Below are 18,817 nucleotides of genomic sequence, written 5' to 3'. Positions count from 1 at the left end.
GGTGTCAGGACATTTGCTTTGAGTAAACCGTCTTCCGTTGCAATTCATTTTTTTGTTTTCGCAGGGAAAGCCAGTCACACAGCAGCAGTTCAGTCCAGGGCCTCGTACCAGTGTGTTTCGCATCCCCGAATTCAAATGGTCTTCATTTCATCTACGTTTATATAACGATCTATTCGCAACAGTTGAAAGAGAAATACAAACATGGAAAGAGTAAGTATTGCAATGTATAAGAGAGGGTTTTCCAAACTGAGCCATCTGCTTCCTCAAGTCAAGACCACGGATTGGCTCATTGGGGGCAACAAAGTAAAAATTGAAATACGTTTAACACCCCATCCTTCCTCTGCTATTAAATCTATATGGATCTTAGAGTAGTTCCATATGCCTGGCAGTCGTTACCAACCTATTATGGCTTGTGGTCGCTTTTCAAATAAGGTTCAAACAATTTATGTGACAAATTGAAAACACCTTGTGAAGTAACCGCAGTTTGATGAGCCCTATTCTGATTCAATGCATCATATCAATTTTCACTTTTTCAGGTCAATGCTGCCTCTAGTGGAAGTTGTTAACAACAGTGAAAACGTGATATTCGTTCACAACACGATCCATCTCGTCTCACAAACCATTGATAATGTTATTCTGGCATGCGGAGGAATCCTACCTATACTGTCCTCAGCCACTTCACCTAATGTAAGTTTCATAAAGTTAAAACTAAATAAAATTGGAATTGCTATTGTTTCTCTGAAAAAGTCTCTAAACAAGGTATGTCCTTCTGTGAATTTTCTCTGAACAAGATTTAGACAAGCAGTTCTCAAACTGTGTTTCACGAAACACTGCTATTCTGCGAGCTTCTTCGGAGTTTTCCACTGGACAGGTTTAAAAAATTGCGACTAATTTGGTTGTCATGGTGATCTCAGCTGTACTTTGTCGCCTCTGAGTCGTTATTTTGTCTCCCGACAAACAGACGGACAAACCTTGCTATATAAACAGGCAGACAGGCCTCAGGCCAGTCTAAAAATGATGGAGTTTTCGTAAACCGCTAATATCGTTAACCCTCTTCCTAATATTTAATTGTCAAGTTTACAGAAAACGCGGTAATCTGGTTGTGGAAATTGATCCATCAGTCAATTTTTTTATTGCAAATTTCACTTCCTAATTTATTGGTATTTTGCGGGACGAAATAAAGAGTATAGGTGTTCCGGGGTAAAAAAAAGTCTGGGAAACACTGCTTTAAGAGCAAAGAAAAAATACAATAAGGAATATAAATAAACAAAGACAAAAAAATTACTATAATGTCTGGCGAAATTTTGTGGACGGTCTGTATTTCAATGAATAATCTTTTCTTATTCTAGTACGAACTCGACACGATCGACTCCTCCCAAGGACTTACGATGTCACTAGCCTGGTCAATGTTGAATCGTCTCGCAGCTGCGATGGACGTCCTCGCGTTCTCTACAACTCTAAATTTCTCGGAGATTGAACAAGAAAAGAACATGCAACCTGGAGGAATCTTACGACAATGCTTGCGAACCGGTAAGTCTAGATCAGTTGTCACCACTTCTATGTAGATTGGCCCTTTACAGCAGAGCTACTCAACTCTTTTTACCGAAGTTCCGCATACGAAACTTTAAATTATTTGGGTCCGGTCTTTCCAGAAATGATATTTCGGCATCCTCAAACACGCACTTCCAAGTCCGACTAATGATTATTAGCTAATCAAGTTTGTTCATTATGGTGTTATATTTCTTTTCATATATATTCAGAACTATAGGAGTCATTTTATAAAAGGAAATTTAAAAAGTGGGGCTAGTGATTCAAATTAGTTCCGGTCCGAATTCAATACTCAAAAGGTCCAGATGCGGACCGCGGTCCGCCAGTTGAGTAGCCCTGCTTTACAGTACTCTATAGCAGTGTTTCTCAGCTTTTCATGGCTTGTGACCCCTTTCGGAAACTTTTTGCACCCCCTACCCCCCTGTTTATCATTCCAGTGGTATTTATAGCTTTTTGATTGGTAGACTCCAAATTTCATTATATTTGAACAAATGTGGCAATGGGACTGTCGAAATGTGCCAGCAGGGCAGTAATTCAGATATGACATTATCTCTAAGTTCTAATACATCATTACTTATCGATTTTAATCGGTAAGTATGTTGATAGGTATTTGTCTGTTTGTCTGTTGCACGCGATATCTCACCAAAGCGAGATTGAATCTGCTCCAGATTTTGCATGTGCAATCATCAAATGTCGGACCAGAAGCCTATTGACTTTGGATGAATTATGTCGTATAATTAGCGAGTTATTAATTAATTAGTGATGGGACACAAGGTGTCACTATGGAGTAAGAGCACTGTTTTAGGGGATCCCCTAACTTTCGATCGATAAATCTTCGGTCTCTGACTGATATTCTCGTTTTCATTTTTATAATTTTATTGTGAGGCTTTGTAAATAATAGTCAACTTATTCACGAGCTTCATAACACCAAAAGTTTGAGAATCTCTGGTTTAGCGTTCAATAGAGATGTTTTGTAACTTATCCAACTTTTTTTTATGTCTCTGCAGCTTGTATGTGCGCAGTTCGAAACTGTCTTGAAAATCGCTACCTTCATCACAAGATTCCAAAATCAGCACCACCGACTCCTGATGTAACTACGGACTCTGTAGAGCTCCACCCGGTGTCTCAAAATGACGAATCTAATGAGGTATTATATCGTTGATGTAGTTACAGGGGGCAGTAGTTCTCGACAAGGAGATCCATGGACCCTCAAGAGGGTGCAAAAAGTATTTTTTGGGGTCCATGAGATTTGTAGGCATATATCAATCAGTTTGCCACTTTATATACTGAAAAATGTCAACAAAGACTAAGTAGAAGTAGAATTAAAGTAAGTTATTTCAATGTTACTCAGTGAAGGCACTTTTTGTGGTTCCCAGAGAATCACCTAATGGCCCCTAGAGAATCGCTCCGTTTCCACCAGATAATTGCCCTGTGGCCCCTAAGAGAGTCTAGGTCAGGGGTTCTCAACCTTTTTTCTGTCACGTACCCTCAAAGTGACGAAACAATCAACGCGAATCCCCGTAATCAGACACCGAACAAAGTTGTTATATACTGATATATTGACTAACAATTTGTTGCAACAACAATTTATTGACCATATGTAACTAAATTAAATCGTCGCGTTGATATTATTGCCTTTGTTGTCTGCCTAACTAATGAATTCTTAAAATCTTCTCCAAGTTTCAATAAGCATAATCGCTTTCTCCAGTGCTCGAAGAACGCTGTCTTAGAGATACGTTTCAAATGGCACGTATTTTCCTCTGGTAGTAATATAGGATATTAAAAACAGCAACACACAAAAACTCGACTGCCTTCCAAGTACCCCTGGAAATCTTCTCGTGAACCCCTGGGGGTTCGCGAACCCCAGGTTGAGAACCCCTGGTCTAGGTCATGGGTGGGCACGGTTTTTGGATCAGGGGCCAAACATTTTGCCCACCTAAACTGGCGGGCCATGTAAGTATGAAGTAAAGAGTCGTGCCATCAACAAAACATCAAAATTGGGTTTCAGTTTGATTGTGGCAGCATCAGGCTGGCCAGATTGAATTACCTAGCGGGCCGGATTTGCCAAGTTGACTTTCAGAAACACTGGCGTAGACTTTGCTTTAGCCTTCAAAATACTGCTTTATGCCCCTCTGGTCATCCCCGGTTGTGAAGTTTACGACCTCTCTCGTGCTTCGTGAAAATCGGAATTTATTTGATCATACCCTAGACTAGGTAAGGTATGGCAGACTACTGCTCCATTTTGGCCTTTGTGTCCATGTATTTGAGCAGCGCTCTCATTTTATTCAGGACGCCGACCACCTTTCAGCAGTAGAGGCAGCAGAGATACTTTTATCTCAAATGTCTAATTCCGCAACGAAAATCGCTGATGCTAATCGTCTTCTACAAGATGCTGACGTAACAAGATTGAGATCTGTGATATATAGAGATCTGGTAAGTAGTGAGGTTTCTTCATATGTTCAGAATTGAGGAGGGGACTTCCCCTGAGTCGCTCGTCAAGTTAAGTGGCCGTTAATTGTTGATTAAATGATAAACACGAGTCATTCTATTTTTATTACTCAAGTTACTTCATTTTTATTGATGTCTTAAAATTGGGGAGGGGAATTTCCCTACAATGGAGTGTATGTTGTGTAGAAGGCCCTGAATCGTGAGTCGCCAATAAGTTTAGTGGCACTCAGTCACTTCATTTTTAGATATGTCCTGAAATTTGGGAGGGGACTTTTCCCTAACTTGTTACTTATCGATCTTAAGATCGGTAAGTATACTGATAGGTATTTGTCTGTATGTATGTATGTCTGTCTGTGTGTATGTTAGATGAACGCGATATCTCGCGAATGCGAGGTTGAATCTGCTCCAAATTTTGCATGTGCATTCATCTTATCTCGGACCAGAAACCTATTGATTTTGGGCGAATTATGTCGTATAATTAGCGAGTTATCAATCAATTATTGATATAGTGATCTAGATGTTTGTAAAGCGAGAGAATTTTGAGACCCGCCGAGTGTGTGTGTGCGATGCGCAGTGCGCAAGTTACAAGAGCGGATGAATCGAAACTGCAGTTTCTGTTTTGGGGGATCCCCTAACTATCGATCGATAAGTCTTCGGTTTCCAACCGATATTCTCGTTTTGTTTGTTGGCTGGTATATGCTGAAAAAGATATTATAAGGCTTCCTATCAAAGGATATTCATTGATTGGTTAGCACTGAAATAGAATGTTTTTATGGAAATCCTCAATCATGTGCTGAAAGAGGATTTTTTTAGGTGAGGACGCTTTCTCGTAAGATATTATTTAGTGGCTGGTAAACACAGATGAGAATTTTTCTATAGTTCTCAATTTTAGGAGGGGGTTTTTCTTGTAAGGGGGTATTAGGTGCCATTAAATACTGTCAACTTAACATTTCAGCAGGTTTTATCGTACTATTGAGTCGACTTTTATTTCCCACTCTAAGAAAAACATAAATAATCCTATTTTAAACCATATTTTTGTCATTATTTTTTAAAAAGCCTCGATTTTTGTCATTTTATAGGAGGAAAGCAAGCAGGCACAAGTCCTATCACTCGCGGTTGTTTATTTCGTCTCTGTCTTGATGGTTTCGAAATATCGGGACATTCTTGATCCAGAAAGCCAAATGAAATTGCTTCAATCTATAGTAGCAAAGAAGAATTTACCAACTGGAGGGGCAGATAAGGTTTCAGGTGTGAGAAATAATACAATTTGAAAAAAAATTAAGATTTGATTAATTTGTTTGTGTACACTCTGTATGATAAATAATCCATATATCCTCGCCAAGTTTGAAACTCTTTGTGAAAATTGTGTTAATAAAACAATTGTGACACTCGTATCTGCCATGGGAACACAATTATCACAATTTTATTAACACAATTCTGTGAAAATTTGCCAAACTAGGGGTCAGCTTATACACTCAAAACTCTGAATGTACTAAAAATTCGGCTTATACACGCATAACTCTGATTGCACTCAATCGAAAGGACATTGGGGTATCTTAATTCCAACAGCTACAAAGTTTTACCATTCAAAGTTCTACGAGAGCAAACGATTTGTATGGTTTGTATATCGAGGATATACACGATAAAGAAAATTTACAACTAACAAAAATACTCTTGATTACCTCTGGATTTGCTGGTTTGAATTCCATGGGAGATGATTATGTGCAAGAAAATTGCTGGACTTCTTGTCGCTGTAAGGTGGTTCACGTAACCACTGGCAGGTTACGCTTCCTCCACCATCATCAAGTTAATCTGTCTGAAAACAAATACCTAATCCCATACACATCATGGACTGGTAACCGGATGAGAGGCAGTTTTAAGCGACTTTCTCTGGCTCTGGATAAATATGTAAATCCTATTCTGTTACAGGGGAGGAAGGTCATGCTGACATAGGAATAACTGAGAAAGACATTGCAGAAGCCTTGAATGTTCACAAAGAAGGGGAAAGAGGTAAAGTTGCTGCAAATATATTTTATACACTGTTTGTTCACGTTTTTACACTGAACAAGGCCGTGTGCATGCTTGAACTATGAAATATCACCGAAAACACCAATGTGCAAAACCTTGAAAAATTGTCAAAAACCCTGCAAAAATGGTAGAAAACTGTCAAAAACCAACAAAATCATGCAAAACCCATCAAAAACTTCGCAAAAACAGTGAAAAACCACCGAACACTTCGCTAAAACAGTGGAAAACCGCCAATAACCACACATCACAGGTTCAAGTGCAAATTCTGAAAATGGTGCATGGCTTAAAAAGTTTGAGAACCACTGGTATAGATGTTCGCATCCATGAGTGTTGCTTTTTTAAAGCAAGTTCAGGGTTTGAAGATATAAAATCTAACTTTCCACGTCACACATACATGGCCCGCAATCAAGGTGGGCAAAATTTTTGGCCCCTGGTCTAAAAACCTTACCCACCTCTGCTACAATCGTTTCTTTTCAACTGTATTACTAGTAAGATTGCAAATTCACTGGGGTGTGGTACACTGTGCCAAGCGTTAAGATGACGCTCGCCACAGCACTTTTGATTAGCTTGCTAGGTTCGCAAGTTCAAATTCAATGCGGGGTAAATCATGTGTGAGAGTATTGCTGGATTCCTAGCCACCATAAGGGAGTTCACGTAACCTCTGGTCGGTTACGGCCAGTTCATGCTTCCGATAACAAAATGGGCGACAGGCTGCATTTTGCCATATGATTAAGCTGCAGTATCAGCTTTACTCTTCCTCAAGATAAAAATGTAAATCCCATCATTTCAGATCGTAGTGAATCCAGCTCAACAGAACCAGAAGAAAGCAAGCAATCAACTGTCCAGGTATTTTCATGCAAATTCAAGTTAATTTCACTTATTTTTGTAGCATTAGCATCCTAATTTGTGCACGTAGCTGGTCATGGTTAATTTTTCATAGAAAATAGAATTTCAGTGGCAATTTATAATTTCTATGAAAAGTCTCTTTTAATTTGTGCGAGTCGTTGGTAGGGGCATACCCAGGCAGAGGGAGGGGGTTATGGGATCGCGGATTATATGATGAAACACATTCATGGGAGCACAATTATTTGACATCTGGAAACACAATTTTATGACATCTGGGGTTACAGTACATACTTGATATGACATATGGTAACAACAACCTTATATGAAATGTGCGAACACAGTTATAAAACATCTACAAACACAGGTAGTTTTATGTAACATCTGAAACACATTCACAAGAACATAATTATATTCCACGGGAACACAGTTATATGACATCTGGGAACACATCCACATTAACATAATTATATGGCATGGGGACACGCATATATTCCACAGAAACATGATTATATGACATGCGGACTCAGGTATATGCCATGGTAACACAGTTATATGACATCTGGAACACATCCACAGGAACATAATTATATGGCATGGGGACACACATATCTGCCATGGGAACACAGTTATATGACATCCGGAACACATCCACATGAACATAATTATATGACATGGGGACACACGTATCTGTCACGGGAACACAGTTATATGACATCCGGAACACATCCACAGGAACATAATTATATGGCATGCGGACTCCGGTATATGCCATGGGAACACAGTTATATGACATCTGGAAGCATCCACAGGAACATAATTATAGGGCATGGGGACACACATATCTGCCATGGGAACACAGTTATATGACATCCGGAACACATCCACATGAACATAATTATATGACATGGGGACACACGTATCTGTCACGGAAACACAATAATATGACATCTGGAAACACAGTAATATGACAACTAGGAACACTTTATGACATCTTACCTTTGTGTCCAAATATTTGAACATTGTTTTTATGTTTTAAATAATTTAGTTTTGTGTTTAGTTGCTTAGTTTTAATTTTGGGAACACAATTATATGACATCTGGGAAATAGTCATATGACATTGGGAACACCTTGCTATGACATTCTACCTTCATTGTCCTCTTGTTTTGAATAATTTAGTTTTGTGTTTAGTTGCTTAGTTTTATTTTTGGTGTTTCTTGCATGCATTCCTAAGGAAATTCTTAAAAACTTGGCAAAGTCTGAAGACAATAATGCCACAGATAGTGGAATTGTGGCAGGACGCATCTTGGATAAGGTATGTATATCAATTTTAATATAAAATTCTGGCGCTCCCGTAGTATGTGAACCAAGATGGCGGACACCTGTACATAGTATGTGTATTTTTTATTCCAATTTCCTTATTTTAGTTCTATTACGAGTTCGGGGACTAGCTAAGTGACTACCGTAGTATTTGTTCCTGAAATTACGGCCTAACCTTAACCTGGTACACGTACTACGTTCCGGTGTCCGCCATCTTGGTTCACATACTACATGAGTACCAGAATTTTAATTCTGAACAGGGCTTTGTATGAGTAGCCGCTGATATGTGAGGAGCCACTATCAATATTAAGAATTGAGATTGCCTTCACAATTTTTTATTTAATTTTTATATAGTTCCAACTCTGAAAAAAGCTCTGTATACGCATCCATTGATTCGAAACAGCTGCTATTTTCTAGAAGTTTGTCATTGCTAAACTAACTGATTACACTCTGGGTGTGGTTGCATATACGAGACTTGAACCAGTCATGTGTAGTAACCGTTGATGTGGACACAATTAGGTCTAACACTTCTACTACATGAATGTGCAACATTTTTTGTCTGTGGGCCATATAACCAACTTCAGACCACACAAAAAATGAAATCCGGCTATCGCTTAGCCCAGTGTTTCTCAAACTGTGTGCCGCGGCACACTAGTGTGCCCGTGAGAGATTCTCAGGTGTGCCGCTGAACTTTTTGGAATTTTAGATATCGAGCCATTTGTATTACACATGCAGACAACGGGCAAGCTTGTGAGACTTGTTGGGCCCGCACTATTCATTTAGATAATTTGTATTTCATTTGCCTTGTTGATGTAATGAGAGGGATCGTCATGTTAAAATGGTATTGGATTGTTATGCTATAATGTATTTGTGGACTTCCACAATGTTGACTTGCGCGCTTAGTTATGCTGGTTTTGGCTATTTGCTTACAAATCCTATTCATTTATCAGTGTAAAGGCCATCAAAATAATCCAGCTATTTGAATCTTGATGGCTTTGTGAACACGGATTTTCTGCTAAGAGTGAAATTTAAAGCAAAAAAAGTAGCGACTTCTTGTAATTGACAACAGAATGTGGTTGCGGTTGGCAGCTACGAAACTTTGTTTTAAATCTTAATTTACCTCAAAACGGGCACACGCATTGCATTAACATTTGCAGAATGAATCTGTTTAAACAATTTTTATTTTTACAAGTGTGCCGCGTGTTTTCCTTTTGCCGAGTGTGCCGCAAGCAAAAAAAGTTTGAGAATCACTGGCTCAGCCTTACAGTAATAAAGGCACCAAGCAGCGACAAAAAGCAAAAACGTATTTTTTACTCATGTTGAGCGCCAGTTCAAACAAACTGTCGGATAGGATTTTATGCTCGATGGGCAAAATCTTCTTGAGTGTTGACAAAGGCCACGGGCCACCCTTGTTCTTCTACTATCAACTGCCAATAAATATTTTTTCAGCAGCATACATTCGATTTAGCAAATTTTTTTTGGAGATTTAACAAATGTTTAGAATCCGTTTTATTTTAGTTTGTATGCTCATCAGCATGGTAGCAGCAGTATGTAGTGTTATAATTTCGCATAGATGCATGTTTTAATTACGTCATGTTATATTTTTCAAATCGTTTTTTTTTTTTTTCAAATTATTTTATTATTTTTTAATGAGATTGAATATTGGTAATGGGTAATAATTAATAGTGAGAAGCTGATTTTGCGTCAGAAAAAAGGGTACTCCCGCAGTATGTGTACCAGTTTAGGGTTAGGCTATAATTTTGCCCCAATTTTCCTCATTTTAGTTCTACTACGAGTTTGGGGACTGTCTGTGTCACTTGCGGGCCATATATCCCTCTAGCGGCCTAAGTTTCTTATAAATTTAGGCAGACATTTAATTTGCATATTAGAAATTGAAATTAATTATTTGGAAATATTTGGATCATACAGTCATATTGCATCACCTTTTACACTGGCTGGGAATTAAAACTATGCACTTTGTACTGACCTCAAGTCTATCAGATTTTTTTTTATAAATGAAATTTGATTAAAATTTTGAAGTTGAATCCATTAAAAACCTTAAGGTTTTGTGTGCTCTTCCGATTCTATAATCAGTTTTATTCATTCTGTTTTTATCAATTTTTTCATCGTCTATTATGCTGACTATGGAGTCAAAATAAACTTATACTAATAAATATTTGAAATCAGAAATCCAAGAGTGCTTCTTAAAATATCAAACAATTCAGATACTCCTTCAAAAGTCATTCTAACATCAGTTTTTCATAAACCCAGGCCAAAGGTGTGGAGCAATCTAAGTTCCAGTCATTTGATAGAAGTGTGACAGTGGCCTCCACTCCAGCTACTGCTAATGCTGAGGAAACTCCCAAAGAGCAGACTGTACCACAAACAGGTATGTATAAGAATTCATCTTGCGACGTTCATTCACAAATTTCACTCTGAACAAGGCCCTGTACAAGATTTCTGTTATATTTGACAATATGTAGAGAGTTACTATTTTTGGAAAAGCCATCTTCTTGGGCGGCATTGCTTATCTGTCTGGATAAGTCGGTGGGCATGGGATGCGAACCTGAGATGTGTGTCCTGCGATGTGAACACTGTTAGGTCCAGGGCTGGGGAGATGACGTTGGAGCCTGGAGCCACAGAGCTGTTACATTTTGGAGGAGCTTGAGCTGGCACTAGAAAAAAACATTTCTAATGTCATACAAATCTATTCTTTTCAGCTCCTAAATTTTATAAATTGCAATGAAGTTAAATTTATATATTTAAAACTTGAAATTTGAAACCCCATGTCATAGTTTTAAGTCCCTACTTCCTCAAAACTGCCTTTGGGTGGATATTTCATGATAGTGGTCACATTTAAAAATCTTAATGGGTATGAAGCCGGAAAAGAAGCTCCGGAGCCGAGAGCCAAAGTTTGAATAGACTGTGGCTCTGGAGTCGAAGCCACTGAAATTTCGGACCAGCTGCCCAACCCCAGTTAAGTCATCCAGGGTGCAATATACATATATGTTAAAAATCTATTTATCTAATCTATTTAAGATCATAGTTTGTTGGCGCATCACAACTCCAACCAACTGTGCGAGTTCGCAGATACAAATCCTGTGGAGAGGTTATTGTAGGGTGATTAGCATAGTCGACCAGATAGTCGATAGAACTTGTGATCTTGCTGTGGGTGCCTTGTAGGGCGGTGATTGAAAAGTGGTTCACATAGCCGACCAGCGGGAGTTGTGCACAGCACTTCTTGACTTATCTAGCAGAGTCCATGTCCTCTTATGAGCTTACCTCTCCATCTAAGCATCCATTTTACATTTTCTACAGTCAGTGAATCGGCACCCACAGATGAAGCGGAAGTTAAAACTGATGATAAGGAAGCTGACCATGAAGATTTGCCGCAGATTAATACTTTGGAGGATGTCAATCATCCAGTTCCTGATGGTAAGTTTCAGAGTTGGCTTATTAAGTATGGGCCGTGCTTGTCATCGCACCCTCGCTTCCATAGGATAGGGCTCCTTGCTGGACTCCTCATCACCAGCACATAGCGATACACGCTGTTTGGTTACGACTTACGTTTGAATGCGATTGGAAAGAAACACAACCCTTCCTGCACCCTTCACGATTTCGTCTGACTTTTAAAGAAATGAGAATTAAAAGTCAAAGTCAGTGTTAAGTTTAACATTAACTTGGTTTTTACCCTGAGTTTTTTTTTTATTATGTTTTATTAAAATACATACTTGAGTTTTTTTGCTATTTTAATTTACGTTGTTATTTATGCCGCTCCTTACAACTTTCAAGTTTGAGATGCGACTCTGACAATAAAAAGGTTGAGAACCACTGGTTTAGTTCTAGTGAAGATAGTTTCGATTTCATGCTCTTTTTTTTTCTAATTCAGCTGATGATTCCCTTGACGTTTCAAAGAAACTAGAGCGTTCATTGGACCAACTTGCACCTCTTCTGCGAGACATTTTCCTGGATTTCTCATCTTATTTATCTAAAGTACTGGTTGGGAGCCATGGACAGGAACTACTAACAGAAGGTGGGTTCTATTTTTGGACAAATTTTCATGGTTGAATTCTTCACTCTGAACAAGGCTCTAAGTAAGCCACGGATTTCTAAGAGGCCATTTCTTTGGAATTTATTTTTTTTTAACTTTGACTGTGTGAACAACAGAGATTGTGAAAGCCAAATATTTGGCGTTCCAAAAGTGTGTGTGCCAATATGAAGGTAACTAATTTTGTTCGCCTATCAAGTTGTGTAAAGGGACTGAAACCTATGGGCAGGGGGTATATTCACTTGACGAACTCGTAATGGAACTTAAAAAAGGAAAATCGGAATAAAATTATGGCCTAACTTTATCCTGGTACGCACACTACTGGAGTATCAATCATTATGTTAGATATGCACTAAAGTTTCACTTTTTTCCTTATTTTCTATTCCAGGCCTTGTCTGTATGAAGTCTTATTCATCGGTGGTTGAGCTGGTCATGCTACTCTGCTCACAAGAATGGCAGAACTCGATACAGAAACATGCTGGACTCGCATTTATTGAACTGATCAATGATGGAAGGTTAGTGAATCGCTTGTGTGTCATTTTGTCAACTGCATTGGGAGACTAGACTTGGGGCTAAAGCTAAGATCCGAGCCTTACCCGAAATTCTGGGCCAGGTCGGGTCTGAAATGTCAATCATCACGTTTGGGTCGGGCTTTTTTATCGCTGGCTGACTTTTTTTTAAATGAGGCGTTTCGGCGTGTTTTGGCCACGAGAGACCGTGGTCTGCAAACAAAAACAGAAGTTGCCACATCAACACGACACATACTGTACTAAACTCTTGCAATGACAATTCAAAGAACTCTAAATAAAATATGAAATTTCGGGTTTGCTTCGGGCTCAGGCCTGCAAATCTAGTTAATTAGTCGGGCTCGGGTCGGGTTTAATACCCACGGGCCTGGGTCGGGCCGAGCTGGAATTTCGGGCCCGATCTTACCTCTACTTGAGGCTCTAAGATACTAACGATTTTTTGAAACAGCAAATAAATTTCAAATGACGTTTTTTCCACAAATTCACTAACTTGCTGCACCAATAACTCAAAAAAGATACCAAAAGTTTGTTTCTAAATATTTGCTGTTTCAAAAAATCGTTAGTATCTAGAGGTAAGATCAGGCCCAAAAATTCCAGCTCGGCCCAACCCAGGCCTGTGGGTATTAAACCTGATCTGACCCGAGCCCGACTAATTAACTAGATTTGCAGGCCTGAGTCCGAAGCAAGCCCGAAATTTCATATTTTATTTAGAGTTCTTTAAATTGTCCTTGCAAGAGTTTAGTGCAGTATGTGTCGCATTGGTGAGGCCACTTCTGTTTTTGTTTTGCAGACCCTGGCCCTAATTTTTAGGTACTAGTGAAGTATTTTATTCTAATAGTTTAATTTTATGCGCAGGCTTCATTACCAATTTCTATTCTCACATTAATCTTTCTAGTTACTCTTTTTTTTCCTATTGGGGTAACTAATCATGAACTTTTCGAACTTCAGACTTCTCTGCCATGCAATGAAAGAACATGTCGTCCGAGTAGCGAACGAAGCAGAATTTATATTAAACAAACAAAGAGCAGAGGATGTGAAGAAACATGCTGAGTTTGGGGTAAGTTGAAATTGTTATGAAAGTTTACAATGTCTGGGACCTTCAACTTACAAGTGTATTGATTACTGATAGATAAGTTAAGCCAACGCTAACAAAGAAACTGAAATAGAACAGTGCTTCTCAAACTTTTTAAGCCACTTCCCTTTTTATAATTGGTCAAGTGTCACGCCCCACCTTGAAATTAACTAGATAACAATAAGATACAATTAACAGATAGTAAAGTATGTTTTATTCAAAAAACATGATGAAAATACGTGGATGGGATTGCAATCTTTAAACAATGAAGAAATGTAAATATCCAAAATAAGGCGCAAAATCAAATCTAACAAAAAAAATTTTTTTTTTTTTTAATTAGCTTCATACCCCCTCAAAAAATTGCCTACGCCCCCCTTGTGGGGTGCATCTCACAGTTTGAGAATGACTGAAATTGAGAATTATGCTAACTCTTTTTCAATGTAGCACAAAACAAATTTAAACAATTACTTTTCCAGTCTTGGTGTGCTGTTCTGATGACACAGCAAAGAACAGAAGAGCGACAATGCGATTTATTGATCTCAGCAGCAAAGCATCGCGACTATTCATCGGCCCAGAGTCTCCATAACAGGATAACAAACATTATGACCAATAAACACGGAGCTTGGGGTGCAGTGTTTTTGAGGTATGGGTAACTTTGGACAATTTTCGTGGCACAAAATTTATGCGGCCCATTAACTTTTTCATGCAAGGGAAAAAACTATCAAGAAAAGTGAAAAATTCTTTCCGCAAAAATAGGCAGAATGAATAATTAGAAGGCCACACTGTAGCAAATGAGAGCATCACCATTCATTGCTATCACCATCAATTTAACTAAATTTATCAATAAATGTGGCAATTTTTTAGTTTGTGTTTTAGCAAGTTTGTGACCAGTGGTCTGCAACCCCCGGGCCGGTCCGCGGAAAGATTACTACCGGTCCGCAGAAAGGTGACACAAAAAACGTACAATGCCCTTATAGCATTGTTACCAGTATGTGAGGTCAGGTTTTCAAAATTGACAACTACAAAAACGAAACATTGAAGTAGGACGAACGTAAGAAACACGTTATACTTTTGTTTTTGAAAGTTTCGTCAATATGATTTTTCTACCGCATATAATTTATTACTTTATATCAGTTCGTCTGTAATTTTTTGTATAAAGGTGGTCCGCCAAAATTTTAGTCAGATTTTACCGGTATGTCACTGAAAAAAGGTGGCCGATCACTGGTCTAGACAGACTGCCGCTGATATATAAAGAGATACAATATTTAGTTGGGACGGGCATAAGGGATTATACTTGATAACTCAACGTTGATCTTCGATGCACGTCGCCCACACCGTTTTACTACAGTGGTATAACCACAATGACATCAATGGGGTCTGATTGCTGATTCTCTGTGGTCACCGTCCCAATCGCTTTATCATCTCCCTTCTCTTCCTATCCCACATTTATGCTTTCTCTCATTTTCAGTCGTTCGCGTGAATTCTGGAAGTTGGACTCCTGGGAGGATGACACTCGACGAAGGAGACGTTTTGTCAGGAACCCATACGGAAGCACACATGCTGAGGCTACACTACATAAACAGCCTACACCAGTTGGTATGTACAGCCTCAACTATTGCGAGGCCCAATGTGTAATGGATTTCGCTGGCCGCTGAGTAAAGTTTGGGTAACTGTTAGGGCTGGGCTTTTTTAAATACCTGATGATTTCAGAGTCGAATCGAATATTTTTTTTGAATCGAATCTTGAATACTTGGAAGATATATAATTGTATGCAATTTTTTTTATTGTAATTGGTCCTTTCAACGTATGAATTACTGAAAACGTAAAATACATCACTCAGATTGCTGAGCGATCTGAGCGACATACAAAAAGGAAAAAAGGTTTTATCAATAACTCACTACAGAAAATAGTCATATGTCATAATTGCATTGAAAAAATATGGCTCCGATATAAAAAAAATTAAGGAATGCACGTCGACCATTGACGGTAAGGAAAAAAACAAGATGGCGGCGATTCAAAATATTGCTCTGGAACCAATTCGAATAATTTACTATTCGATTCCAATATTCGATTTGAAATGCCCAACCCTAGTAACTGTAAAGAAGTAAAGATAATTTTCTGAAGGGAAATTGATATGTCTCTAAATTTTAATTGTAATTAAATACATAACAAGTCAGTAGGTGCCCAGAATCTCCGCTGATAGTTGAGGCCCACACTCAAGCAATCAGTTGCCGTCCTTAGAAACTTGCGGATCCGTTACTTCAGCGTGACCAGGTTGCCGAAACTGGCAGTTCATTCCATCCGATATTCCATCCATGAAAATTTTCTTCAAAGAATTCCCATCTTATTCGATCGGGGAAACAATTAAAAGATGGTGAATCTTACTTAACCATGGTTCCCGACAAGCAAGTGTCCTCTAATATCTCTCTCTTGTTTCTAGTTGTATCGGATGCAGCCGTTAGTGGAAAATTCCCAAGTACACCGAAGGCAGTCAAGATAAGTACATCAGATGAAACTCAACCCTCTGGCACCTCTAGTGATGACGATGATGAGTCTTCCCTGGGCTCGATCCAAGAAAAAGAATTTGAGGATTTGAATGGTAAGTAGCATTTATCATTTTTTCGAACACATTCCTCCCGGTCCCTTTGTATATTTTGAAATTTTTCACCCCAATCCACCCTTCTCACCCTTGTAGTTGCCACAATTTGCACTGTGGCTTTTTTACAGTTTTCTCAGTTTATAATGAGTGAAATATAATGCACAAATAAGTGTTAAATACTACTAAATTGTCAATAATACTATCAGTACTACATGAAAAAGGGGGAAAATATCCTCCCTGAAAACAATGTACCTTTCCCCGAGCATCGACTTCCTTGTTTACTACGTGACATTGGTCAATCAGCAAGATGCAAAAGTGACGTAACAATGCTCCCTTTTCGCATCCGCTCAGACAGTTTTCTCACCCAGACAGATTTTCAAGTGTGGTCATAAACATTGCCTCGCTTTCTCATTTTTTAACTCTATTCGTTAGTTTTCAGTTGTGTTTCGGAAACTTAAATATGAATCAGATAATTCAATGATCACTCTGTCTTCCTAGGAGTTTTAATTTTATTACAGTAATAGTAATAAAAAATTAGTGTAGAAGTAGCTGTGATAGACTAGGATAAAATTATTTACCGGTAGTTTTAAAAAACAGATTGTTGTATGCGATGAATCATAATGATGGTTTGAAACAAATACCCCGTTGTACAGGCGCCAACTCGCGAAACCGCTCTTAAATAGCCCCGAAAATTTTGCGGTGGCAACGTATAGGAAGAATTTTTCCGAGGTCAAAGGTCAGGGAAAGGTCCATAGAATTCCTCCCCGATTGGAATACGTTAATATAGCTATATAGCATTCTAAATTTTGAATTAAACAAATCGCAGTCAATTTACTTCAGATTAATGTAATAATTGGGAATTATATCTTGAAAACCTTTGCTTGAGTCTCCCAATTAGGCGCCGCAAGCTCCCTAGTGGCCCGAAAAAAGCCCTGTGTGTCCAATTATGCTTTCAACAACTATTTTTTGTTTTAGGTCCTGCAACCTTTACAACAGATTGTGACTTACTGGCTCCAGGTTTGGCCGTGCAGGGAACGTTCTCTATCACAACGGAAGATATCTTCTTTGAAGTCACCGAGACAAGTGATTCTTTCAAGAAAGCTGATCCTAAGGTACGTGTTGTTGTTTGGGGTAGGATAGTGGGTAATTACCCCTATGGTATGTGTTTTATGTTCTTATGTATTGGGGGGTAGTGGGTAATTACCCCTATGGTATGTGTTTTATGTTCCTATGTATTGGGGGGTAGTTGGTAATTACCCCTATGGTATGTGTTTTATGTTCTTATGTATTGGGGGGTAGTGGGTAACTACCCCTCGGCCTATGGTATGTAGTTTTTTGTTTGGGGTGGGGGGAATCAGTATTTACCCATATGGTATGTAGTTTTTTTATTTAACTGTATGGTGAGAGCTGGGAGTGCGTAATTACCAACTTTGGTCATGGTGCACCTGAGTCGAGTTTATCAGGAAGATTAGTCTAACTCAGAGGTGGGCAAACTACGTCCTGCGGGCCAAATCAAGCCCGTTAGGTAATTCAATCTGGCACGGCAACTGCTGCCACACAAACTAAAACCAAATTTTGATATTTTAGCTAAAAAATTGTTTATGGAATTTGTTGAGGTTGCGATTATATTTAGTTTTGTCACAAGGTTTATTGTTTTCCACTTCTGCTTTTGTAACACTGTAAATATTGTTCATAAAATGTAACTTTTATGTCACACTTACATGGGCCGCCAGTCCAGGTGGGTCGAAATCCTTGCCCACCCCTGGTCTAGCTCAGGAATAGTCTGAGTTCTTTCATTCAGGCTTCCCAAACGGGAGTTGCGACCCCACAGAGGGGCACGCAATGGGGTTTAGGGGTCGCATAGTGTACACCTATTTCACACATACTATATCTATTGAACTTTTTAGACTTTTTGTTCGAAACACAGTTATTAAAACTAGTGCAAAACATAAATCTCACGACTTTGAGAGAATACATGAAATCAGAGCAGCGACACGCTAGACAGGCATCGGTAATTTTTTATAAATGTGAAAACTTCTATTTGTGACAAATGGAGATAATTCGGACAGTTAACGCTCTATTGATTTTTAGCGTGGATTTATCATGAAAGGTCACGCTTCATTGCTTTTTTATTGTTGATATATTCTGTCGGAATAATAAATATTTCAGCCCTTAGAAAAAAAAAGCTTCTACTCATGACTTAATGAGATATTCTGGCAGTTAACGCTTCATTGGTTTTTTTTTAATGGCAAAATATTCTGGCAGAATGATAAATATTTCAGCCCTCAGGAAAAGAAATGAGATTATTCTGGCACTTAACGCTTCATTGCTTTTTTATTGTTGATATATTCTGGAAAAATAATAGATATTTCCGCCCTTTGGGA

General features: G+C 38.6%; 1 protein-coding gene across 4 annotated transcripts in view; it reads left to right on the top strand.

Annotated features, from left to right (window-relative positions):
• Positions 1 to 18,817, top strand: part of LOC120341614 (lipopolysaccharide-responsive and beige-like anchor protein) — an 82,171-nt gene that overhangs the window by 28,052 nt on the left and 35,302 nt on the right. For 3 of the 4 annotated variants that reach the window (XM_078120326.1, XM_078120324.1, XM_078120325.1), the window contains 18 exons: positions 65 to 210; positions 537 to 687; positions 1,350 to 1,530; positions 2,556 to 2,695; positions 3,838 to 3,981; positions 5,076 to 5,244; positions 5,926 to 6,006; positions 6,815 to 6,870; positions 8,102 to 8,182; positions 10,459 to 10,576; positions 11,506 to 11,622; positions 12,077 to 12,220; positions 12,624 to 12,750; positions 13,711 to 13,819; positions 14,311 to 14,477; positions 15,303 to 15,430; positions 16,275 to 16,433; positions 17,409 to 17,545. In XM_078120326.1, the coding sequence (XP_077976452.1) occupies positions 65 to 210; positions 537 to 687; positions 1,350 to 1,530; positions 2,556 to 2,695; positions 3,838 to 3,981; positions 5,076 to 5,244; positions 5,926 to 6,006; positions 6,815 to 6,870; positions 8,102 to 8,182; positions 10,459 to 10,576; positions 11,506 to 11,622; positions 12,077 to 12,220; positions 12,624 to 12,750; positions 13,711 to 13,819; positions 14,311 to 14,477; positions 15,303 to 15,430; positions 16,275 to 16,433; positions 17,409 to 17,545 (2,355 nt within the window). The remainder of the gene's footprint in view (positions 1 to 64; positions 211 to 536; positions 688 to 1,349; positions 1,531 to 2,555; positions 2,696 to 3,837; positions 3,982 to 5,075; positions 5,245 to 5,925; positions 6,007 to 6,814; positions 6,871 to 8,101; positions 8,183 to 10,458; positions 10,577 to 11,505; positions 11,623 to 12,076; positions 12,221 to 12,623; positions 12,751 to 13,710; positions 13,820 to 14,310; positions 14,478 to 15,302; positions 15,431 to 16,274; positions 16,434 to 17,408; positions 17,546 to 18,817) is intronic. The other variant, XM_078120327.1, reaches the window with a different exon arrangement.

Source organism: Styela clava, chromosome 14 (assembly GCF_964204865.1).
Source record: "Styela clava chromosome 14, kaStyClav1.hap1.2, whole genome shotgun sequence".
NCBI lineage: Eukaryota > Metazoa > Chordata > Ascidiacea > Stolidobranchia > Styelidae > Styela > Styela clava.
The sequence above is the reverse complement of the archived record's forward strand: the minus strand, read 5'-3'. Positions and strand labels throughout refer to the sequence as shown.